We start from the raw sequence: 26,287 nt of genomic DNA on the forward strand, positions 1-26,287 counted from the left end.
GTTTTCATTAAAATTTTCAACCATAACAAACCACAGCTCTGTGCCCCAGCAAATGCTCATTTTAGAGACCTTTTTTTTTGGCGACAAAATCAAATGTTTCTCCACAAAAGCAGTTTTGTAAAGTCTATCCAAATGCAAGAATTCCATAACACAAAACATTCAAACATATAGTTGAAAGATTCAGAGAAACTGTAAGTGTGAAAGACCAAATTAAAGGACGAAGTGGTCGAAAACCTTCAGTGAGAACACCCAACATGATTTAAAGGCTGCAAGAGAAGCTTTGCAGACTTCTCCAAAAAAGTTGAGGCAGCGACTTGCACAGCTGGTGGGAACTTCTCGCGTGACCATTGGCAGAATCATACACAACGATCTGTACCAGTACAAGATTTAGTTGCTGCAGCACCAGATCAAAAGAAATAAGGAGAGGTTCAAATTTGTGCCTCCATTGCCCAGCGGATAGAAGAAGACCAGGATATTCGAGACAGCATCTTATTTTATGATGAGGTTCACTTCCAACTCAGCGGCCATGTGAACAAACAGAACATGCCATTTTGGGCAGAACACCAACCACACGAGCATATGGGACAACCAATTTCTGTTGTGAAAGTCATGGTTTGGTGAGCTATCGGATGTAGTGAAATAATGGGACCTTTGAAAACGAAGCTGAACAAACAGTAACAGTCAACACAGACAGTACTGGAACAAAGCTCTGCAGCATGTCTACATATCTGAGAAGGAAGCAAGACATCACTATGAATTCAGTCATCTTCATGCAAGACGGTGCACCACTGCAATGGCCTGCAGCTAATGGTGCGTTGGAGTTTATGAGTAATTTTCTGGTTATCGACTCATTTATCAAGAGATGGACAACCCATGGTTCCGCATAATCCCCGGATCTCTCTCCTCCTGACTTCTACCTATGGGGGTCCCACAAAGCGAATCAAACCAAAGAACAATTACTGCCCTGTTGTCCCAACAAGGAAGCAGGACATAATAACGCAGGCACGCACGCACAACCACACATATGAACACACAAACAGATATATTAAGTACTGGTGAGTACTCACAAAAGCTATTTTATTTGAAGTTGTAACCTTAACTTTTAAGCAATTTACTGATTTCCCAACTTCCCGGTTCATTAGCTCGGCACTGTTTTTCATCGAGGTTTCAATCCTTTCAGCCCAAAATCTCTCCAAACAGCAGATCCACACCCCGGTCACAGGTCCACCTCAGTAGATTAATCAACATCAATAGGCCCACAACCTCAAAGTTGTGTTCAGACAGTCAATCAACACAGCAATGCAATATCCTTCTTCAAATAAATTTAATTCTTACTCTAATTTAATTATCTATGCTAATAAAAGGCAATGTGTGTGTTGTGTTGTGTTGTGTTGTGTTGTTCACAAAGCATAATATATTCTCTCTGATTACTCCCCTACCCCCACCTCTCTCTCTCTCTCTCTCTCTCTCTCTCTCTCTCTCTCTCTCTCTCTCTCTCTCTCTCTCTCTCTCTCTCTCTCTCTCTCTCTCTCTCTCTCTCTCTCTCTCTCTCTCTCTCTCTCTCTCTCTCTCTCTCTCTCTCTCTCTGGACGTATCCGGACAGTCATTATGTCTGGGCGGTGGTTATGTTCGAGCAGGATTTGTCTCCAGACATGTCTGGATGTGAGTTTGTCTCCAGACGTGTCTGGATGGAAGTTTGTCTCCGGACATGTCCGGATGGGAGTTTGTCTCCGGACGTGTCCGAACAGTGTTTGTCTCTGGGTAGTATTTATAGTATGACTGGTAGAAAATGGATTTCAGACATTATTTTGTTTCCATCTTCACTGTTATTGGACACAGAATCACTTTGATGAGACAGTATGAATCGTAATTGACGCTCCACCACACGTCTGCCTTCCCTTCCTCTCACTGCCTTCCCTCCCCACCCCCCCCCCCAAACTCGCTCTCCACACTCCTCTCTCCTCTCCCCTCCCCTCCCCTCCCTCCCTCCCCTCCCCTCCCCTCCTCTCCTCTCCTCTCTCTCTCTCTCTCTCTCTCTCTCTCTCTCTCTCTCTCTCTCTCTCTCTCTCTCTCTCTCTCTCTCTCTCTCTCTCTCTCTCTCTCTATATATATATATATATATATATATATATATATATATATATATATATATATATATATATATATATATATATATATATATCAACTTCCCCTCTCCCCTCCCAATCTCAGTGTTCCCATCAGCAAAGTGACTGGTGGTATTTGCGAGTTTTAAAATATGTGAAAACAACTACACACTGCAGGAGTTTAAAAATAACACCAGATATAAATCAGATTCAAAGACAGATTTCGCTTATTTTAGAGACTTTGGCAGGCTTCTCTGAAAAAGTTGACATGCCAATTTGCGCAGCGCCAGTCCTCAGTGAGTAATCGATAACCTCAGTGTCCATGTGGCAGCTATCATTCAGAGGTGCAGTGCTTGGTTTGAGCACTTCATCACCTACTAATAATATCGCTCCTTATTGCTTGAAGGACTTTTTCATGATAATAAACAAAAATTTAACTAATACCGTGTTATTTAACTTGTACTCCGCACTGTAAAAATTTAACTCAGACTGTGTTTGTCAGATAGAACAAACAAAATTGTCACGAGTTAAAAATATTGTAGTTGAAAAAAAAGTTGCACATCATTTTCAAACTATGTATAATAATTATTTACAGGATGTTCAGATAAGACTGAGTGATTTATATTTAAACCCTTCCTTGTTTTTTCATTCACAAAAAGGTTCAAGTTTCAATAGAACCTATACATTTCATTTATATAGACTTTGGTATTTGATTGTGTGTTGCTTGTTCTTATTTGTTTCAACATGGTTGTTTGTTTTTATATCCACATATATTCCTCAAATCAAGGTTTACTCATCAAGGTTTTTTGCATTGTCTGACTTTCCATTCCATCTGTGGAAAGGGCTCAAGGCCCAGGGATAAGAACAGGGCTCAAGGCACTGGTTATCAAAAAAAAATGCTGTGTATTTCTAACAGCAGAGGTGAAAATGAGGACTGTTATTAAGAGATATTATCAAGGTAAAGTGACATTATCAAGACAATAGGAGCTACTTCAAGTCACAGCAAACTTTACTGGGATTCAGATATTTTGGACTTGCTCGGTGTTGCATTTAATGCTCATTTGTTGCACTTTTGTGGGATAGAAGAATTCCCATCATAAAGAGAGCTGATGATAAGTAATTTGTGCAAATCACCACATCATTAATGACACCTGTCCAAGTTTGCAAAAAATATTAATTTTGTTCAGGATCTCACCAACCATAATATTGTTCTGTCGGCTGTCATGAAGATAGCAAAATAAAGTGCAATGGTTTTTTCCCGTTGAGATTCCAAAATCAATGTGACAACTCATAACCAGTTTCTTAATGAGTCATTGTAATTCATAAATCAAGTTAGATAAAAAGCATGCCATCCTAAGTTATATTTCAGTTTCACGAATAAATCTTGAAGTCATTGTTTCACATCTTGGAGAATACGCTTCATTTGTTCATCATAAATGGAGTCACAATCGTCAAGTTTATGAATGGAACAACGGGACTTCTGATTAAGGATCTATTTTCATGATGCGTTTCCAACAAGCATTGTATCGTCCCATAATTCATCTCTGCAGCAAGCATCCCTGCAACCCACCACTCTCCTCAGAATTTAAAGATAAGAACGGCCAGCAAAAGAACGTTCAAGGAAGAGTGGAGGCAGGCAAGAGGAAGCATCGTTAATCACCAGAGTCCTTCTGTTCATGCATAAAACAGAAGTTTATTCGTGCAGCAGCTCAATCTACCGACTGCAGATGCCCACTAATTTATCATACACCTTTAATTTCATCCCAGGGTGGTTTATAAGCAGGCATCTGCTTCCGTCAGCCTCCTTGTTATAATTGTATTCCTTGTTCATTTTTCCAAAGTGGGATGCTCAGACACAACGGCAGCGGTTCAGAGAAACAGGGATTGCAGCAGTGGATGCTACATCTATTAAATTATAATGACACGTCTGCCTTTTCTTTTTAACTGAGCTAACAAATGTGAAGCTTTGAATAACCTTTCAGTTTAGCCCTTGGTCATGTTCATCATTGAATAAGCGTAGAATTGTATCAGTGTGAACATATCATTGTGCGGTTATGTAAAGATACAGATCTTCCACTGGGAAGTATAATGCTGTCATTTCAAGGATTATTCACCGTTGCAATCTTTCCCTACATTCTGTTTCTAATAAGAGTGTCAAATATAGCATGATGTTGTGTGAAAGTCATAATTTTGACAGAATTGAACAAAATGTGGGTCTGAAATTACACAGCATATTGTTTCTGTAGTTTTTGGCTCAATTCATTAATAACTTTAGATGTGATGGAAATAATCGCAGTTCAATGCCCATATAATATCATGTCGCATTGGTGTTTATAAATGCAAGTAAAATAGGCCTTTTAGCAGCCTGATCATGTGTAACATGTTGTGTAAAAGCACTGAATCAAGGTCAGGAGTGCAAAATTGCCAGCAATCAAACAGATTAATCTGACAAGGCTCAGCACTGGATGGTCAAAACAAAATGTCTATGGAGTGATTGTTAACCGCAATTATTCCCGAAACCTGTACAAGCTCTCATAATAGTTAGTCAGGTATCAATAAGGAATGACACAACAAGAATGCCAGAAACACAGCAAGTAAGACTTTGAACAGCATCCCACCGTGCAGACGGATTCAAAGGTGCCAGGTGAAATGAGAGCGCCATCCAGACCAAAAAGGAATATGCTCATGTAGGAAAACATTCCTCCCAAAATAATGAGGTTGTTCATGTATGGGCTTGACATCTTGATGAGCCTGAGTGAAAGAGAGAGGAAAGGAAGTTTACACTTTAGCCGTGCTTCAAGAGGATGCCTTTTGGGGCTTTTCCACTGCATCCGGCTGCTGGGGGTGGCTGGGTGGGCTAAGTGTTTTGAACCAATCAAAACCAAGAACAGACCCAACAAACCATGTATCCTGGATTTTGATTGGAGGAAAACACTCAACCTCTATTGCCAGCTCAACTGAGCTAGTCTGGTGGAAATGGTTCCATAATGGTACCAGGTTAGAGCAGGTGTATCCTTCTTTATGCTAACCACTCATTTCACACCCAATATTCAAAAAAATCTGAACTATGCTTCCTCTTAGTTCTTATCTCCAAGGAAGAATCAACTTGACCGTAATAATTTCATCCATCCCCATTAAAGTATGGTTTTATTCATCGAGATTTGTCATGAACATTAAAAGTTTGCAACTAATTTTACAATTAGCAGCTTCAACTTCAAACAAATGATTAATAATTAGTCACGTACTTATGATTGCGGTTCTTTATGTTGAAGAAGAGAAAAGCTGAAGCCACGAACATGCCGAGGCAGGTCAGCACAGCCAGGCAGCTGTACAGGGGTAAAGACACTTCTCGGAGTTTGCGCTCTATGATCGTACGATCTCTTGGAGGTCCAGCACCTGTGAGACACAGGAGGGAAGGATTCAGCTGGAGACGTGCAGTGAAACTGCTGGTGAGTGTTGAAGGAATAAAAAAATCCTGGCTATGCCATTTTATCTGCTGCACCCAGCAATCAAATTGTGGTTATTTAACCACGTTTGTTGTTACAAATACATAAAAATGATTCAGCCTCTGAAAAATAAACATTTAGATATATTGTGTGTCAGCAGAACCATTAGTGTTTGCAATGGGAGCTCAGTGAAGACTGCACTGGTTGATACCTGTGTAACTATAAGTTTCTTTCGTGTTTAAGGTCGTGAAGGTGGATTTGAGTGGGTTGGACTCAAAGATACCATCGTAACTTTTTCAACGTGCTTTGCCAGCACTGCATTGGCAGTGTCATGGATGCAGTTTGTTTCAATTAAACTATAATTTGACATGAAATGTAACTGTCCTGTTGAAGCATTTCGGTTTAGAATTCATCCGTTCCAGTTTTGTCATTGTATTTCAAAAGCAGAGAAAGTTGAGATGACACATTTGACCCTCGTGCTTTTGCAACATTCCCAATTAAAAATGGCTGTACCAATAATATAATTTCACAAGTTGGGTCACCCGATAAAGATCAGGTTATTTAGACTTCACTAAAACATGGAAGAAGATTGCTGTTTACAGCTCAAGAAAAATAATAACTCGGAGTGCAACACGGCAATGAAGGGCCAGTTGGCCTAATTTCCTTGCTTGAGGTTGTACAGCATCATGCGACCACTCGTTACACTCAGTGTCGTCCGGTAGAGAATGTCGACCCTTTGTACATAAATTTTCCACTTTGCAGATGGAATACAAATATTTTTATGCAAGTGGTTCAATTCTTGATGATGAATCGAATTTCAAATGGAGGAGCCGAAGAGAAAGCCCTGCCCCCTTTTTCCCCCCGAGGAGACACCTGCTCTAACCTTTTCCCCTTTTCCCCCTTTTCCCGATGAGAGGGAGACCCATGCGAGTATATCTACATCTACTAGTGTGGATCAGCTCACGACTCCAGCCTCAGCACACATCGCTGCATCGGGGCAAACACCTCCACGTAATTAAAAACATCTCACCGCCAGGTTATTACAAACACCTCACCGCCAAGGAATTCAAAACACCTCACCGCCACGTTGTTAAAAAACACCTCACCTCTACATAGTCGCCATGTTATAAAAAAACACTTTACCTCCACACAATTCAAAACAACTGCCGCTGTGCAATTCAAATCACCTCACAACACGCTGCTCAAGAGACAGCCGTGTTTTAATTGAGGATAAGTACACAAGTTGTTGTTGTCATGATTTACACCAAGCAGAATTCAAACATTTATTTTGCAAATTTATTTGTAATATTCGTGAAAATGCATTCTTAAAAGCAATTGAAGTTGAAGACTTAAATAAAAATAAAAAATTCCTAAAAACATTTCTGAAAAAAAATACCCTTCGGACGTACACATGGGAGAGGTAGGTGCAGCCTTGAAATTTGGTACGATTTCACAAAAGTTTGAGGGAGTAGCTCAGTCACAACACAACACAGACACTGCACAGATATACACGTACAGTGCCTATAGAAAGTCTACCCCACCTTTCATAAATTTTCATAATTTGTTGCCTTATTGCTGGAATTAAATTACGTTAAACCAGACTTTTTCCACCGTTATTTACACATCATAAGCCACAACTTCCAAGTGAAAAACAAATTCTACAAATTTCAGAAAGTGAATTAAAAATACAAAACTAGAATATCTTGGTTGCATGTGTCCACCTCCCTTATAGCAATTGTAAATTGGCTCAGGTGTAACCAATCACCTTCAAAATCACACAGCAAGTTAATTGGCCTCTATATGTGTTAAATTGCAGTGATTTTGATTATTTCAGAATAAAATCAGCTGTTCCTTTAGGTTTCCTCTGCTGGGTAGTGCATTTCACAGCAAAAACTCAACCATGAACACCAAAGAGCTTTCTAAAGACCTCCAGGATAAAGTTGTGAAAAGGCTCAGATCAGGGGATGGGTATGAGAATATTTCAAAGGCCTTGATACAAAAAAATACAAAACTAGAATATCTTGGTTGGATCAGTGTCCACCCCTGAGTTAATACGGGGTGGACGCACCTTTGTCAGCAATTACAGCTGTGAGTCTGTTGGGATAGGTCTCTACCAACTTTGCACACCTTAATTGGGCAATATTTGCTCATTCTTCTGTAGAAAACTGTTTAAGCTCAGTCAGGTTGCATTGGGAGCATTGATGGACAGCAATCTTCAAGTCATGCCACGGATTTTCGATTGGATTTAGGTCGGGGCTCTGACTGGGCCACTCAAGGATATTTATCTTTTTGTTCCTTATCTGCTACAGTGTAGCTTTGGTTGTGTGCTTCGGGTCGATGTCATGCTGAAAGGTGAACTGCCGTCGCAATTTCAGCTTTCTTATAGAGGGCAGCAGGTTTTCCTCTGGGATTTTTCTGTATTTTGCTCCATCCATTTTCCCTTCAATCCTAACAAGTGCCCCAGTCCCTGCTGATTAGAAACATCCCCATAACATGATGCTGCCATGACCATGCTGCACAGTAGGGGTGGTGTTCTTTGGATAATGTGCCGTGTTGGGTTTGCGCCAAACATAACGCTTTGCATTTCGGCCAAAAAGTTCCATCTTGGTTTAGTCAGAGTAAAATACTTTTTGCTGCATGACTTCAGAATCTCCCGAGTGTTTTTTTGCAAACCTCAAACGGGACTCAAGGTGGGCTTTTTTGAGTAATGGCTTCCTCCTTGCCACCCCAACGTACGGGCCAGACTTGTGGAGGACTTGGGATATTGTTGGCACATGCACACATTGACCAGTCTTTGCCTTAAAGGCATGCAACTCTTTGAAAGTTGCCGTTGGCCTTTCGGCAGCCACTCTGATCAGTCTCCTCCTTGCTTGGTCATCCAATTTGGAGGGACGGCCTCATCTGAGCAGGGTCTTGGTGGGACCATATGCCTTCCACTTCCAAGTAATTGTCTTGACTGGGTTCCAATGGATATTCAAGGCCTTTGAAATATTCTCATACCCATCCCCTGATCTGAGCCTTTTCACAACTTTATCCTGGAGGTCTTTTGAAAGCTCTTTGGTGTTCATGGTTGAGTTTTTGCTGTGAAATGCACTACCCAGCAGAGGAAACCTAAAGGAACAGCTGATTTTATTCTGAAATAATCAAAATCACTGCAATTTAACACATATAGAGGCCAATTAACTTGCTGTGTGATTTTGAAGGTGATTGGTTACACCTGAGCCAATTTACAATTGCTATAAGGGAGGTGGACACATGCAAACAAGATATTCTTGTTTTGTATATTTAATTAATTATCTGGAATTTGTTGAATTTGTTTTTCGCTTGGAAGTTGTGGGTAACGATGTGTAAAGAAAGGTGAAAAAAAGTCTGATTTAATGCAATTTAATTCCAGGCTATTAGGCAACAAAAGGTGAAAATTTTGAAAGGAGGTGTAGACTTTCTACTGGCACTGTGTACTGTATATGATCATGGATCGGCTTACTGCACTTTCCTTACTACATGTTGTGACAGTGGGATGAACACCACCGCATTATTAAAGACACCTCACCACCACGTTGTTAAAATTACCTCACCTCCACGTTATAAAAACACCTCACCACACGTTGCGTTCGAGAAAGGGTTGTTTTAACCGATGATAAGAACGTGAGTTGCTGCGTTGGTATGATAAATATTGAAAAAAATTAAAATACCTCACCATCACAATATTAAAAACAACTCACCTCCACATTATTAAAACACATCACCACCACGTCATTAAAAAAACGACCGCGATGTCATTAAAAACACCTCACCGCAACGTCATTGAAAACATTCACTGCCACGTTATTAAAAAAACCCCTCAATGCCACGTTATTAAAACACCTCACCGCCATGCCACATAATGAAAAACAACTTACCGCCATGTCATTAACAACACTTGACCGCCATGTCATTAAAAACACCTCATCGCCACATCATTGAAAACACCTCACCTCCACGTTATTAAAAACACCTCACTTCCCCGTTATAAAAACACCTCACTTCCATGTTATTAAAAATACCTCACTGCCACGTTATTAAAAACACCCCACTTCCACGTTATAAAAAAACACCTCACTGCCAAGTCATTAAAAACATCTCAAATCCACGTTAGTAAAAACACTTGACTGCCACGTTATTAAAAACACCTCAATGCCACTTCATTAAAAACACCTCAATGCCATGTCATTAAAAACACCTCAATGCCACGTTATTAAAAACACCTCACTGCAACATTATTAAAAACACTTGACTGCCAAGTCATTAAAAACATCTCAATTCCACGTTAGTAAAAACACTTGACTGCCACGTTATTAAAAACACCTCAATGCCACTTCATTAAAAACACCTCAATGCCATGTCATTAAAAACACCTCAATGCCATGTCATTAAAAACACCTCAATGCCACGTTATTAAAAACACCTCAATGCCACCTTATTAAAAACACTTGACTGCCACGTTATTAAAAACACCTCAATGCCACATTATTAAAAACACCTCAATTCCACGTTATTAAAAACACCTCAATGCCACGTTATTAAAAACACTTGACTGCCACGTTATTAAAAACACCTCAATGCCACCTTATTAAAAACACCTCAATGCTACGTTATTAAAAACACTTGACTGCCGCATTATTAAAAACACCTCAATGCCACGTTATTAAAAACACCTCACTGCAACATTATTAAAAACACTTGACTGCCAAGTTATTAAAAACACCTGAATGCCACGTTATTAAAAACACCTGACTGTCACGTTATTAAAAACACCTCAATGCCAAGTCATTAAAAACACCTCAATGCCACGTTATGAAAAACACTTAACTGCCGCATTATTAAAAACACCTCAATGCCACGTTATTAAAAACACCTCACTGCAACATTATTAAAAACACCTCAATGCCACGTTATTAAAAACACCTCAATTCCACGTTATTAAAAACACCTCAATACCACGTTATTAAAAACACCTCAAAACCACGTTATTAAAAACACCTCAATGCCATGTTATTAAAAACACCTCAATGCCACGTTATTAAAACCACTTCAATGCCACGTTATTAAAAACACCTCAATACCACGTGATTAAAAACACCTCAATTCCACGTTATTAAAAACACCTCAATGCCACGTTATTAAAAACACCTCCATGCCATGTTATTAAAAACACCTCAATACCACGTTATTAAAAACACCTCAATGCCACGTTATTAAAAACACCTCAATGCCACGTTATTAAAAACACCTCAATGCCACGTTATTAAAAACACCTCAATGCCACGTAATTAAAAACACTTGACTGCCCCGTTATTAAAAAAAAATCAATGCAACGTTATTAAAAATACCTCACTGGCATGTTATTAAAAACACCTCAATGCCATGTTATTAAAAACACCTCAATGCCACGTTATTAAAAACACCTCAATGCCACGTTATTAAAAACACTTGACTGCCACATTATTAAAAAAAATCAATGCCACGTTATTAAAAACACCTCACTGGCATGTTATTAAAAACACCTCAATGCCACGTTATTAAAAACACCTCAATGCCATGTTATTAAAAACATCTCACTGCCACATTTGTAAAAACACCTCACTGCCCCATTATTAAAAACACCTCACCTCCACATTATTAAAACACCTCACCTCCATGCGACAATGAAAAACACCTTACTGCAACGTCATTATAAACACTTGACTGCCAAGTCATTAAAAACACCTCACCGCCACGTTATTAAAAACACCTCACCGCCAAGTTATAAAACACCTCACCACCATGTTATAGAAACACCTCACTGCAACATTATTAAAAACACCTTACTGCTACATTATTAAAAACATCTCACTACCACCTTATTTAAAACACCTCACCATCATGGTATTGTTGCGGATTTCGCGCCCGCCGGCGTGCTGACGGCCACGTAACTCGAATCGCGGCACGTCGCCCACCGGACGGACAATCCAGTCGTGACCCTCTCGGACTAACGCCGGGAACCAGTCACGGGTGGACCTTTCGGTCTCACGCGGTCGAGCCAATCAGCCCCGCGTGGGATAGGGTTGCTCGCCAGAATTCGAACTACCTAAGTACCCACGCGGAGGGTAGACCGGGCGATCGCACCTCGCCGCAGGTCGACTCGGACACGGGCCATGGCGACCCGTTCCGTGCTATCAGAATAACCGAGTGGTGTTATCGTCGACCTCGACGGTTCGATTAATTATCGGGCGTATTCAGCCCACTACCAACCCTTTACGTGAAGCAAGATGAGGGTTCAATGGGGGAAAAAGACGAAGCGAAGCGGGAGAACAGTTCAACAATAAAAGCACATTTATTCGCGGCACACGGGAAGCACACAAATACAATTCCACCAAATGCACACAAAAAAAGAAAACACAATTCCATTTACACAAAAAGCAAATATAAAAGTGAAAACACAGTGCAGAGCTAATACCGACTACCGAGCACACGGCAACACTTATACAATTCTACTTCACAGACGGGCGCCGACAACACATACCCAAAACCAAGGAAAAAGAAATCCCCAAGAATGAGGCGGGCCTGAGGCCGAGACCGGGTCGCGCCTACCCGTCTGGTGATGAGGCGCGGAGCGGCGATGGCCCGCAACCCGCGGGCCTCGTGGACGGTGTCTGGTAGGGGGTGGGAACGGGGCCCCCCTTGGTCGCACTATCTCAGCGCGGGGGGGGAAACAGGAGGGGTTGCTGATGCTCGGGGTATAGAGGATCTTTGTGTCCCTGGTGTGCGTCTCCACCTCGGCCAGGTCGCGCTGCCGGCCTCCCTCGGGCGTGCAGCTCCCGGCACCGACGCGAGCACCCCCTCGTCCGACTCTCTTCAGCTTCTCCAGCCACTGCAGGCTTCGGGCTCCAGACTTCCACACTCGTCCCCTCCGTTCCGACTCCTTCTCGTTCTCGTTCTCCTTTTCGACTCCTTCTCGTTCTTTCTCGTTCTCGTTCTCCTTCTCGTTCTCTTCTCCTTTTCGACTCCTTCTCGTTCTTTCTCGTTCTCGTTCTCCTTCTTCTGACTGACGAACACCGTCCTTTTATCCCCCCGTAACTTCGCCTTTGACCCCCTCCCTTTGACCTTTCACCTCGCTCCCCATTGGCCCGAGAAAAAGTGGGCGTGAAGGCTTTTTGATCCACAAATTTGCATATATCGATCGCCCTGGGGGCGGGGCCAATTCGCCCCTCGCTCACCGATTGGACGGCAAAAAGTGGGCGTGGGTGGTTTTTCGTCCGTTTTTGAAGCACAAAATCCGTGATTTTGTACACGCTGTTCAACGTGCGCCCTACACGAGTCCAGCATCGGTGCCCATGAGTGGCGCGAGATGACGGTGATGCGATGGTGGCGAGTTGTGACGGTAAAGGTCGTGGCGGTTGTGGTGAAGCGGCGTTGTGGTTGGTGGTTGATGTTGTGGTTGTGGTGATGGCGATTGGTCCAAAATAAAGATAGTAAAAGAAAAACGGCTATCCTGAAGAGTCGCAGCTCGCATAAATGACATGTATTCCCACTAGACAACGGGTTTGGGCCTAACTACACATGCACTTACCGAGATACCTCACCTAAGGGACCTGAATGGTGGTTTGCGAATCTGGTAACCACAACACTACCCCCTTCCCTTTTTACAGACTCGTCCCGAGTCGTCAAATTTTCGTGTGCCATCATGTGGTTTTCCCCTAGTACATTTTACCTACGGATCCCTGAGTGCGACATTCATGGTATTCGTGTCCCCAAAATAAATAACCTAAGGGCTGCGTAACTATCTAAACAAACTCACTCACACAGACGACTTAAATAAAATTGCCGGCGCTAAGACAAACATGCCGGGGGCGCACTCATGTTTACAGTACATCTTACCTTAACTTACAAATTTTACACTAAACCATGGCCCAGGATCATTGACTCTGCAAAAAGAAAGCAGTTAGCAGGGAGCCAGGCTGCCCACATGCAGTCTCTGGCTCAAAACAATGCAGGTGACAGGGAACGTGGCTGGCTGCTCACACGCAGTCCAAGGCCTTCCCTTTTGAACTGAACGCAGTGAACCACAACGGTGCATGGGCTGCACAAACGCAGTCTCCGTGCCAGCTCAAGTGGCACACGCAATGAGCACAACGAATGGATGCATGAACACAAACAAGGAGCACGAGACGCCACTGCAGGCCCGTCGTGTAGCTGCCAACAGGGCAGTTCTCGCAGCTTGCAAACTGTTGCCTTGCGGATCCTGGCGCACATGGAAATGAACAGGGGGGGGGGGGTTAAGCAAAATTGAACGGGGCTGGTGAACGTGGGCAGTGGGCATGGCATGGCAAAGGCAAAGGCAGCAGGCAAACACAGCCTGCAGAAGAAGGCCGCTGCAGGCAAACACAACCGGCAGATGAACTGGCCCGGCACAGGCCTTGAAGAAAAACAGGCAGCCGGCAGATGAACTGGCCGGCACAGGCCTTGCAGCACAGCAGCTGCAGGCACGATCCAGCCGGCATAGGCCTTGCAGCACAGCAGCTGCAGATGAAGTTGGCCAGCCTTTGCCGTTCCGTGGAGGTTGGTGGAGGGAGTGCGGTGGTGCTGGCCACTTGGAAGGCGGGCTCGGACCTACCTACCTGTCTCCCTCCCAACCTATCGCCTTTGCCTGTCACTGTACATACCCACTCCCTTAATTTGTCAAACCCCAATTTAGCCCCAACTTATTTTTTTTCTGTTGTTTTTATTTTTACTTCCCCACTATAAATCGTCCCCCCAACCCCCTTTATCGTCCTTGTTCGGCTAACCTATCCTGTCACCTAGCCTACTCCCAACCCCTACGTTCCCTTCCCGGAGGGGAACAAGGGAGAGCTAACGTCCTGTGCTGAGGCCCAACGAAGCCTCAGGATGGCCTCCCCAGAGTTCAGCGATCTATAACCAAAGTGGGTCCAGAGGCCCACAACGACAACGAGGGGATGGATGGTGCGGAGGGGTCCATCTCCCGAATCTACCTAACCATTTAACTGTTAAACTACCCCGGGGCTTTCAACAAGCGCCTCTCGCTTAAACTATTGGTTCTAACAACCCAGATTCCCGTCGCCTGTGTTGGTGTCCTTACAATTTCGGGCCTCGCCCCCCAATTTTCTCTCCGTGCCCTCACACGGTCTCCTGGCTGGGACACGTGGCTCCCTTTGGCAGGCACGACCCTCTGCCGATTCTCCCGCTATGGCACCCCGGGCACTACACTGCCTCCGAGCCTACCAGCTCCCTAACACCGGGAGTGCCCCCATGGCACCTCCCCTGAAACGCACACGTGGCAGGCCGGCCTCCCGGGCCCCTTTCCGAGGTCACCCGTGCCCACAACACTGCCCACGCGGCTAATGGCGCCCCGGGCCCCCCGCACCAAGCAGGCGCACCCGTGCCCACTACTCTATCCCGGCCCCCCATGGGCCCGCAGCCTACCGCGGCCGACTAGCCTGGTGCCCGGGGTACCCACTCAGCGATACTCACCTTTCGCAGCCACGCTCCCAAGCCCGTCAACAGGGCTCCTGCACCCCTCCAAATGGGTCTCGAGCCTACTTTCCCACCAACAACAATACGACCTCCATTTTTCAATTTGACTAACCCAGCTAACTCACTCTACACTGACCCCGGGGGTCCCTTGGGCGGGAGTCACTCCTCCCCCCAATCACTCATCGCACCATGCATTCCCCATTCGCTCCATACACACAGACCCGCTGGCCTCACTCACTCATGTCTCCACCTCACAACTCACCAACTCTTCAACACCCACACCACTGAACTCTGCCATCCTCCTAACTACCTCCCCTAACTAACTCGTGCTCCCACGTCGTCCCTTAAACTACAGCACGTTCCATTTAACACTACGTAGCTAAACTACGTCCCCTCTACACATTCACAAGTCTGTCACTGTCTCCTAACTCAAAAATTCATTTTATTTCCCAACCTAAATCTGGCTACAATCCCTCTAACTAATCCATTCCACGGACTCCATGAGGACTTACCCCTGCCCCATGAAGTCGGTCTAACTAAGCTAACCCTTCCCCCTAACTAGTTTCCATCCTGTGCCCAGGTAAGGGGGTCTTCCACCCCTTGCCCAGGAATCCTCTGCACCCGAAAGTGAGGCTTGCTTTTTTTTTTTTTTTCCATGCGCAGCACCTGCGCGGCAACTCGCGCTCTTTGCACTTTGCAACTGCCCGTGACGTCATGCAGCTGCACGTGTTCCTCGTCCCTCCTTGGACGGGACCATGCGGCAGAGATACCCCTCCTGCCGGATTCCAACCCCACGTGCAGCCATGGCGTCACCGTGCGCATAAAAAAAAACACAAGCCACACGTCTCGAGGGGTTCCCCACGCGAACACATGTGCTTTGCCCGTTGGAGCTTCACACACACGATCGCGTGGAGAACCCGTCCGGTCCAAATCCGTAGTCCTGCCTAAACTTTGTCCGTCCGCGGGATCGGCAAATCCACCGCGTGCGTTTCCGGACCGGGACTTCACTCTCGCAAGCGAACAGTGGCGGTCTCGTGCGTTGCACAGCACGAACCGCGTGCTCACTGCCGGGTGAACCCGGTACGGTCCGCGAAACAACTACAGCCGCTACCCGGCTTTCTCTCCTCTGTCGCCGTCGTCGCCATTCAACCCACGCACACCTGCGTGTCACGACGCACACAGTCCACTCCATCACATTCACTCCGGGAGACGCGGCTGCGTGCTCCCGCATGCCAACCGACATCTCCCTCACATACCGCTCTCTCACACACACGGTCTCCCTTGCACACAGCGACCTTGCACACGGCCGTTCACTCACGCGTGCGGGGGCACTCACCCGCGGTGCCTCACTCGCACTCCGTGCCTCATCCACACACGCGGGGGCACCCAACCGCGGTGCCTCATCCACACTCCGTGCCTCATCCACACACGCGAGGGCACTCACCCGCGGTGCCTCATTCACACACATGGCGACACTCACACACGGTGCCTCATCCACACACGGCGTGCTGGGAAGCACGTACTCCGGCACCATCGCCACCACACCACTCACACACGGGGTCGCTTCCACACACGGGGACGCACTCACACCTTGCACCACACACACAGGGACAACCACACTGGGGATTTGTGTCCCCACAAGGGTCTCCGGGGCCTCTATACCCCCCAAGCTCTCCGTGCACCTGTCCACAGCACTCCTCCCCTCGAACTCGCAAAGCACGACCGAACCCACCTGGTCGTGACTCACCTCAAGGGGGCAGACTCCCTCCCCTCGTTCCTGGAGGAGGCCATCCAGGTGCTCGCACTGGGTCTCCACCCAGTCCGCCAGCTCACCCCCATTATCCTCCACTACCTCCGTGTGTGTGTGCGCGTCACTTACCCCGTCTTCATCGTGTTTATTGGTCTCTGCTTCTTTCTGGCGTCTTTCCCTTATCTTTATGTAGGTCAACCTTGCTTTCTCTTTAAGTCGCTCCCGTCCTTCCCTGTTTTTCACTCCTTGCTCTTTCACGATCTCCGCGTACCTCATCCTTGCTCTCCGTATTAATTGTTCTTTTCTCTCCCTCGCAATTACTTTCACCTCGTCTCTTGTCTCCCGAATTACTTTTTCCTTACCCGCCTCCACCGCGGGCCTGTCAGCCGTTGCACCCCCTTCCAGCTCGTTTGTTCCGACACGTGGAGTCGCCATTTTAAGTTCCCTGCTCACGGCCTTCATGCCCGCCTGCAGGCATCGGCCCATGTTCTGCGTCTCACCCCGCAGCTTTTTCATTTCTTCCTTCATGTTTGCTTCCATTCCGTTTATTTGCTGTGTATTCGCATCCATCGTCGTTTTCACTTCATTCATTTGCTTGTTCATTTCATTTGTATTTGTATCCATCTTTTGTGTATTCGCATCCATCGTCGTTTTCACTTCATTCATTTGTTTGTTCATTGCCGCCAGCATGGCTAAAGCTGGGCCATGTTGGATGCACTCAGCTGAGCCGTTTCGGCAAGGGTTGAGGAAGGGTCTTGGTGGAGAGGGGGGAGGTGTCATACACCGCGGCCGCTGCCGCACCCACCTCAGGCCCTGGGTTCAGTTGGGCGAGTCCGTGTTCCTGCACAATCAACATTTCCTGCACGGGATTCCATCCTGGACCATGGATTCTACATTACTATTACACATACCTAATCCACCGGCACCCGCTCGCCTTGAGACGCCATCTTGCTTCTCGTGAAGGGTTAATTTGAATCGCTCGTAATTTGGAGGGAATCGGGGGTCGCTTCTCACCCCTGGACCGATTCCCGTGGGTTTAGGCCGGAGACAGGAGAGCCCGTTTTCCTGTTCTCCGATACCAGTGCCGCGAGGAGGGCGATGAATTTGTATCGCACGACCTGACACCAGTGTTGCGGTTTCGCGCCCGCCGGCGTGCTGGCCGGCCACGTAACTCCCGAATCGCGGCACGTCGCCCACCGGACGGACAATCCAGTCGTGACCCTCTCGGACTAACGCCGGGAACCAGTCACGGGTGGACCTTTCGGTCTCACCGCGATCGAGCCACTCAGCCCCCGCGTGGGACAGGGTTGCTCGCCAAATTCGACCTACCTAAGTACCCACGCGGAGGGTAGACCGGGGCGATCGCACCTCGCCGCAGGTCGACTTCGGACACGGAGCCACTTAGCGACCCGTTCCGTACTATCAGAATAACCGAGCGGTGTTATCGTCGACCTTGACGGTTCGATTAATTATCGGGCGTATTCAGCCCACTACCAACCCTTTACGTGAAGCAAGATGAGGGTTCAATGGGGGGAAAAGACGAGCGAGCGGGAGAACAGTTCAACAATAAAAAGCACATTTATTCGCGGCACACGGGAAGCACACAAATACAATTCCACCAAATGCACACAAAAAAAGAAAACACAATTCCATTTACACAAAAAGCAAATATAAAAGTGAAAACACAGTGCAGAGCTAATACCGACTACCGAGCACACGGCAACACTTATACAATTCTACTTCACAGACAGGCGCCGACAACACATACCCAAAACCAAGGAAAAAGAAATCCCCAAGAATGAGGCGGGCCTGAGGCCGAGACCGGGTCGCGCCTACCCGTCTGGTGATGAGACGCGGAGCGCGCGATGGCCCCGCAACCCGCGGGCCTCGTGGACGGTGTCTGGTAGGGGGTGGGAGGCAGGGCCCCCTTGGTCGCACTATCTCAGCGCGGGGGGGAAACAGGAGGGGTTGCTGATGCTCGGGGTATAGAGGATCTTTATTGTATCCCTGGTGTGCGTCTCCACCTCGGCCAGGTCGCGCTGCCGGCCTCCCTCGGGCGTGCAGCTCCCGGCACCGACGCGAGCACCCCCTCGTCCGACTCTCTTCAGCTTCTCCAGCCACTGCAGGCTTCGGGCTCCAGACTTCCACACTCGTCCCCTCCGTTCCGACTCCTTCTCGTTCTCGTTCTCGTTCTCCTTTTCGACTCCTTCTCGTTCTTTCTCGTTCTCGTTCTCCTTCTTCTGACTGACGAACACCGTCCTTTTATCCCCCCGTAACTTCGCCTTTGACCCCCTCCCTTTGACCTTTCACCTCGCTCCCCATTGGCCCGAGAAAAAGTGGGCGTGAAGGCTTTTTGATCCACAAATTTGCATATATCGATCGCCCTGGGGCGGGCCAGTCGCCCCTCGCTCACCGATTGGACGGCAAAAAGTGGGCGTGTGTCGTTTTTGATCCGTTTTTGAAGCACAAAATCCGTGATTTTGTACACGCTGTTCAACGTGCGCCCTACACGAGTCCAGCATCGGTGCCCATGAGTGGCGCGAGATGACGGTGATGCGATGGTGGCGAGTTGTGACGGTAAAGGTCGTGGCGGTTGTGGTGAAGCGGCGTTGTGGTTGGTGGTTGATGTTGTGGTTGTGGTGATGGCGATTGGTCCAAAATAAAGATAGTAAAAGAAAAACGGCTATCCTGAAGAGTCGCAGCTCGCATAAATGACATGTATTCCCACTAGACAACGGGTTTGGGCCTAACTACACATGCACTTACCGAGATACCTCACCTAAGGGACCTGAATGGTGGTTTGCGAATCTGGTAACCACAACAGTATTAAAAACACCTCACCGCCACGGTATTAAAAACACCTCACCGCCATGGTATTAAAAACACCTCACCGCCATGGTATTAAAAACACCTCACCCCCACGGTATTAAAAACACCTCCCTGCCACGGTATAAAAACACCTCACCACCATGTTATTAAAAACATATCACCGTCATGTTATAAAAACACCTCACCACCACATTATTAAAAACATCTCACTATCATGGTATTAAAAACACCTGACCGCCACGGCATTAAAAACACCTCACCGCCACGGTATTAAAAACACCTCATCACCATGTTATTAAAAACATATCACCGTCATGTTATAAAAACACCTCACCGCCACATTATTTAAAACACCTCACTGTCATGGTATTAAAAACACCTGACCGCCACGGCATTAAAAACACCTCACCGCCATGGTATTAAAAACACCTCCCCGCCATGGTATTAAAAACACCTCCACACCACGTTATAAAAACACCTCACTGCAACATTATCAAAAACACCTCACTGCCACATTATTTTCAAAAAAACCTCACTTCCACATCATTAGAAACACCTCACCACCACGGTATTAAACACACCTCGCCGCCACGGTATTAAAAACACCTCCCCGCAACATTATAAAAACACCTCACTGCAACATTATTAAAAACACCTCACTGCCACATTATTTAAAAAAAAAACCTCACTTCCACATCATTAAAAATATCTCACTGCCACGTCAATAAAAACACCTAACTGCCACATCATTAAAAACATCTCACTGCCACATCATTAAAAACATCTCACTTCCACTTCATTAAAAACATCTCACTTCCACGTCATTAAAAACACCTAACTGCTACATCATTAAAAATACCTCACTGCCACGTGACCGCCATGTTAGTAAAAACACCTCACCTCAACGTAATTCAAAACAATTCTTGCCTTGCAATTCAAAACACCTCATCACGCGTCACGATAGCAACAGGCTTATTTTAACTGAGGATAAGTACGCGAGTTGCCGTGTTGTCATGATTTACACCAATCACAATGCAAACGTTTCCTTTGCAAATTAATTTATAATAATCGTGATATTATATTTTTATAAGCAAATGAAGTTTAAGATTCAAGTTAAAAAATATTTGTTTGAGAAGGTGGAAAAGTTTCTGGCAACTCTCGAAGCTGACCCTGAAACTGGACTGGACGGCATCAGACAGGTGGCAGCGTCTTCCCTCTCCTCAGACCTTTCCAGAATCACAAACTGGTCAAACACAATTTTGTTAATGTATCTATATTGTCCACCATTTGCCTTCTCACTAACCCATCATCATTACCTGCATCCTTTGTTTTTTCATCTCAGTCTACATTTTCCCTCCACACTGTTGTTGGTGTTTCCCCTTTTCCCTGTCGTTCCCTTTCTTATGTTGTGTCCTGATGTGTTCCATGTCCTCGCTCTTCCACGAACCTTGACCATATGTTAAAAAAATGCTGAAAATTACGTTTAAATGACGATTTGAATTATAGATATTACACCAGCGATGGCATGTGAATGCACTGTGAGTAAAACCGAGTCACTATAAACACACAGCGCATTGGAAAAAGGCCTCAGTAAGCATTCATACGTCATTTGGAAAGTCACGCACTGTAAGGCAGTTTGTAGAAAGGGATGGGGGTGGGGGTGGGGTCTCTCTCCATGCACATATAAATGGGAAAACAGCATTTGAAATGAAGAAGGGACGAAGAAAAGCCAGTCATCAGTTGCTTTGCAATGCACAGTGCACTTTGCAATGCATAAATGGAAGGGCGGCTTGCTATACCAGAGGCTGCAATTGTCGTTTGTGCATTACCTGGAGTTTGGAGTTTCCCTGCCTGCCAGTTTGGACATCGATCGATTTTAAATGAGAACGAGACTCTTCGATGTCGACAGATATGTCTCCGCCCACATTATCACATCATTACACATACTGGCACCAAGTTTGATTTAAATTGCTGAACCCAGATTCAAAAATTAAATAATTCTGGCTGCCCGACCATACATCCAATAAGGTCGAAATTTAAAACATATATATTCCCCAGGACTACTACATCATAACGGTGGCGTTTCACGTTGATTGATGAAGCGGATTCAGAGAAATCGTTTCAAAAAGATTTTCGTTGAATCCAACATGGCGTGAACAAACTTTTGTACATCACGGGTGATGAAGGTTGTGTTTGAAATTGTGAGTTGTTTTGGAGAAGAAAGCAAATACATATTTGGGGGGGGAGCAACCCCCCATTATGCCCCCATAGACCCTGATTTTTCTAATGTCATGAATAAACTTTGGTCCATCATTGGTGATGAAGGTTGAAGTGAAGTTTCATCAGAATTGTGTGTGTCGTTTCTGAGAAGAAAGCAAATACCTCTTTAATGGTGACAACGCCCCATGGACTCCCCCTCCACACACCCCCTCAGATCGTGATTTTATTTTTCATGCCATGAACAAACTTTTGGAACATCACGGGTGAAGGTTGTGGTAAAGTTTCAACAGAATTGCATATGTAGTCTCTGAGAAGAAAGCAAATATCTATTTTGGGGGCAACCCCCATAGACACCCTTAGGGTGTAATTGTTTTAATGCCATGAACAAGATTTGGTACATACAGTGATGAAGGTTGTGGGAAAGTTTCATTGAAATTGTACGTGTAGTTTCAGGGAAGAAGTTGCAAGTATTTGTGGATGGACGGCCGGACCGACGACATGCCATCCCATAAACTCGCCGGAACGATGTTCCAGGTGAGATAAAAATCGGGGTCTCAAGCAGTCAACAGGGCGGTTGCTCCCCAAAAGAGGTATTTGCTTTCTTCTCAAAAATTACCCAAACAATTCCAATGAAGCTTCACCACAACCTTCATCACCCGTGATATACCAAAGTTTGTTCAGGACAATAAAAAAAAATTGGGGTCGAAGGGGACGTCAGAAGAGTTGCCCCCCAAAATATTTATTTGCTTTCTTCTCCGAAACTACACACACACACACAATTTCAATGAAATTTGACCACAACCTTCATCACCCGTGAAGTACCAAAGCTTGTTCACACCATGAAAAAAATCGGGGTCTAGAGGCGTTAACGGTGGGGGGGGGTGAGGGGGGAAGGGGGGGTTTGCTCCCAAATGAGTATTTGCTTTCTTCTCAGGAACTACAAACACAATTCCCATGAAACTTGACCACCACATTCAGCACCCGTGATGTACTAAAGTTTGTTCACGACATTAAAAAAAATTGGGGTCTGGGGTGGTCTTCGATGGGGTTGCTCCCCAAAATATGTATTTGCTTTCTTCTGCGAAACCACACACACAATTGCAATTAAACTTGACCACAATCTTTATCACCAGTGATGCACCAAAGTTTGTTCATGGCATTAAAAAAAAATCCATAGGTATTTACTCTCTTCTCGATTAGATATTTAGTGGTTCATTCATGCCTACCAGTAGTTCCCTGGTTATCTTAGAAAGCTACGACCAGGTGAGCACCCAAGGGTATTGCTCCTGTGTTTATGGTTTGAATTTGGAATGGTAATTTGTGGACACCCTGTATACGAATGAAAATGATCTGAATTGAATCCTACCATTCAAAATACTCGAAAGTACTAATAAAGATATCATAGTAAAAAGTTGAAGAGTGAATTGGAAAGCAAATAGACCTACCAAATGATATGGGGTGATGACAAAAGGGAGAGAGGAAGTGAAAATGCATAGAGATGAGGATTGAAGGAATTGGTTGATTGGGTAAAGTTCATGACGTCAACGAGCCAAAAGCGTCAGACTTGAGCGGTACCTTGCATGTCAGTTAGAGATCACTACAGATCTGTCACTCTGTGTGTGAATCCATGTGAGTGGAATGGAAGCTAAACAATGAGTTTTTGAAATTGTTCGTACTTCCCATCCAATACGAGTTTTCACAATACTGAAACAGGTCCATGGGTTTAAAGAAAGAAAACGGGTCAAACCCACAAAACATGGGTCAATTGCCATGTATGTCATCATCCACATAAGATATGGGATGAAACTTTTCCACCAGAGCACCCGTAACGAAGCATGCAGGCATGCACACAACTGTGGAGAGTCCCTTTACAGATCCAAATCGAACGATATGTACCTCTACCTTGAAGCAACTGCCGACTGTACATCCCGATCAGGACACGAGCTGGACCACTATCGACTGGAGTATGCTTGGCAAGTGGCTTAAGCACTCAAGCAAACACTCCAAATAAATGGTTGATAAGGAACGGGTGGCTTGGCAAGCAATAGTAAGCTGATTGGTAATGGCACCTACCTGCAAAAAAAAACATCGCCGATTTCTTAACATTTTCAGATTTCACTCCAGATTTCTAGTCATTTTGTGCACATGATCCAATCCTCCAAATTCAAATTAGATTTCTGTTGTGTACTTGAATTTGTCCGTGAGAGTAGGTCATGAAAAATTGTATCATATAATGCATGAAATCGCTCCAAGCTCCTAATTTGAAAACTAGAACACTTACAAAAGCAATGCATTCATCAATTTGTAGGTATGTAGATGAGGTATTCGATGATGTGAGAGAGAGAATGTGGGGGGGGGAGGGGGGAACAAACATCTTGAGCGCTTTATCGTAAAGAAATCGTTGTGGCCTGTTCCAACTCAAGGCATTGCTGAGCAGGCCGAACAAAATGGCGAATTAAGAACCCAGCGAGGTTACCCAGGGTGTGTCTTAAGACCCCATCGAGAGTGAGCTGTCTGAGGATGCGCCTGATAAAGGATATAATAAAATAAAGCTGTTAATTATCTTCAAAAGGGGTGTTTAATTAAGCCAAACACCCAATTTTCAATCAAGCACTGCCTTGGAGTTTTCTTAGGATTCACGCACAGTTTCAGGTTGCTAGGTTTCATGGTTTTGGAGTGATGGAGGAGACACACATACTGACTGACTGATACACTGAATGACACAACCTGCCATTTATGAGTATGCATTACCACTGTTGTGAGAAATATTTACTTCCAACATAGCAGTTCACATTTTGTGGTTATGTCTGGGATTGTTCTGTCTTCCTGTTCTTTGTAATTAAGTGTCAAAGGTTTGATTATAAAAGCGATATTAAGAAGAATGTTTCCCCGTGTTCCCCGCTCAATCCCTCTCCCTTCCACAGATCTCCTAATGTCTCTGTTCCCCACTGTTTTGTCCTTCCCTCTACCGCCCCTCTTGTCTCATGCCCCCCTTGCTGTAAGTTGTGTGTTAGCTCTCATACAAGCTTCGTCATTGTATTAAAAAAAGAAGAAGTCAGCATTAGGGAAATGTTAAATATACTACAAGGACCTCCTGATTTATAATTGCTTGAATTACTCTCACTCATTTAACAAACACAATTGTTCATTTTGCATCACCAATTAATTTATCTTGTGACTGCTCATTTGAATGGTATTCAAACGATTTTTCCTGAAATAAAAACCCAAGCTCATTGCTGTCGTCAACATATGCCACTCATACTCCTGTAAGCCTGGCATTGGCTTAACGGTTAAGGTGGCTGGCTTAAAATCTCAGGGTCTTGAGTTTGAACTCCTTTTGTTCCTTTGAAATAACACCAGGTGGGTTGACTCAGTCTGTCATCCTTCCGAGGTTGGCAAAATAAGTACCAACTTATTGGTAACGCGCACTGCATCAGCGGCACAGCTGCACTTTCAGAAAAATGATACAACTAGCACTCACAAGGCTGCATATGAAATAACAGCACCCCGTATATTAGGATGGGATTTTATAATCTGGACAAGGTAGCAGCACACAAAAGCTTTTTGAAGTTGCTTTCTCTGTGTGTGCTGGCAATATTCAAATGTCTTCGATGGTATCCCGGTATGTCGTGTTATTAATCTCGATGATTGTTATAGACTTCGCTGTTATTGAAATTGATATTTAGATAAAAACAGTGTAACCTGTATCTATTTGTGAACAATACGTGACCTAAATTACTAAAAATTATCAAATCACATGACTGGACACCAAACATGTTCTGTTATAGAATTGACTCAAATAACCCATCATTACTGTTTTACATTGTCACAGATAGAATTAATGAGAACAAATATGGATTATTATTCTTTTGCCACTATACATACAGATTGTCACCTGTTCCAGTGAAGTTTCATCCTCTTAATTATTAAAGCATTAGGATATACACGGTGCCACTTGATAGACAATAAACGAGAAGCTGTAGCAAAGTACATTGCGTGTTTTATCAGACATCTTATGTAAACCCAGTGAGAAGGGTGGCTCGGTGAAATACAGAGCATAACACACCTTGAAAGCGAACTGTGCCATTTATTAGCTCCAAGGTATCTGCAACGGCGTGGTACTCGCCAACTTTAACCATCTCTTCTCCTGCATCCATTCAGGCAGAGCACAGCTCAGGAATAAGACAATCCACACGGATAGGTTCATATGATTAGACATTTCATTGTTTAATTGAGTGCAGAAAATGCTACGAATCCCAAATGTGACGTTTATACAAAGATATATAAGGAAATTCAATGCAGGATGAGGCCATTAGTTTCATAAAGCCTGCACTCATTTGGCAGGATGGCAATTTGGTTTATGAAGGATCATATACATAAGTATACAATGTGGAAAGGGAAGGTGGTAAGGCAATGGGAAACTGAAA

At 44.9% G+C, this 26,287-nt stretch overlaps 1 protein-coding gene across 1 annotated transcript in view; it reads right to left on the reverse strand.

Annotated features, from left to right (window-relative positions):
* LOC147028311 (gamma-aminobutyric acid type B receptor subunit 2-like) overlaps positions 1 to 26,032 on the reverse strand; it is a 51,912-nt gene extending 25,880 nt beyond the window's left edge. Inside the window, exons 1-3 of the mRNA XM_085878599.1 lie at positions 25,927 to 26,032; positions 5,351 to 5,501; positions 4,724 to 4,856 (exon numbers count right to left, since the gene is read on the reverse strand). Of these exons, the coding sequence (XP_085734725.1) occupies positions 4,724 to 4,856; positions 5,351 to 5,501; positions 25,927 to 26,017 (375 nt within the window). The 5' untranslated portion in view covers positions 26,018 to 26,032. The remainder of the gene's footprint in view (positions 1 to 4,723; positions 4,857 to 5,350; positions 5,502 to 25,926) is intronic.
* Between the last annotated feature and the right edge of the window lie 255 nt (positions 26,033 to 26,287).

This window comes from Eptatretus burgeri, chromosome 4 (genome assembly GCF_056783735.1).
Source record: "Eptatretus burgeri isolate ZD-2024b chromosome 4, Ebu_testis_v1, whole genome shotgun sequence".
Classification (NCBI taxonomy): Eukaryota; Metazoa; Chordata; class Myxini; order Myxiniformes; family Myxinidae; genus Eptatretus; species Eptatretus burgeri.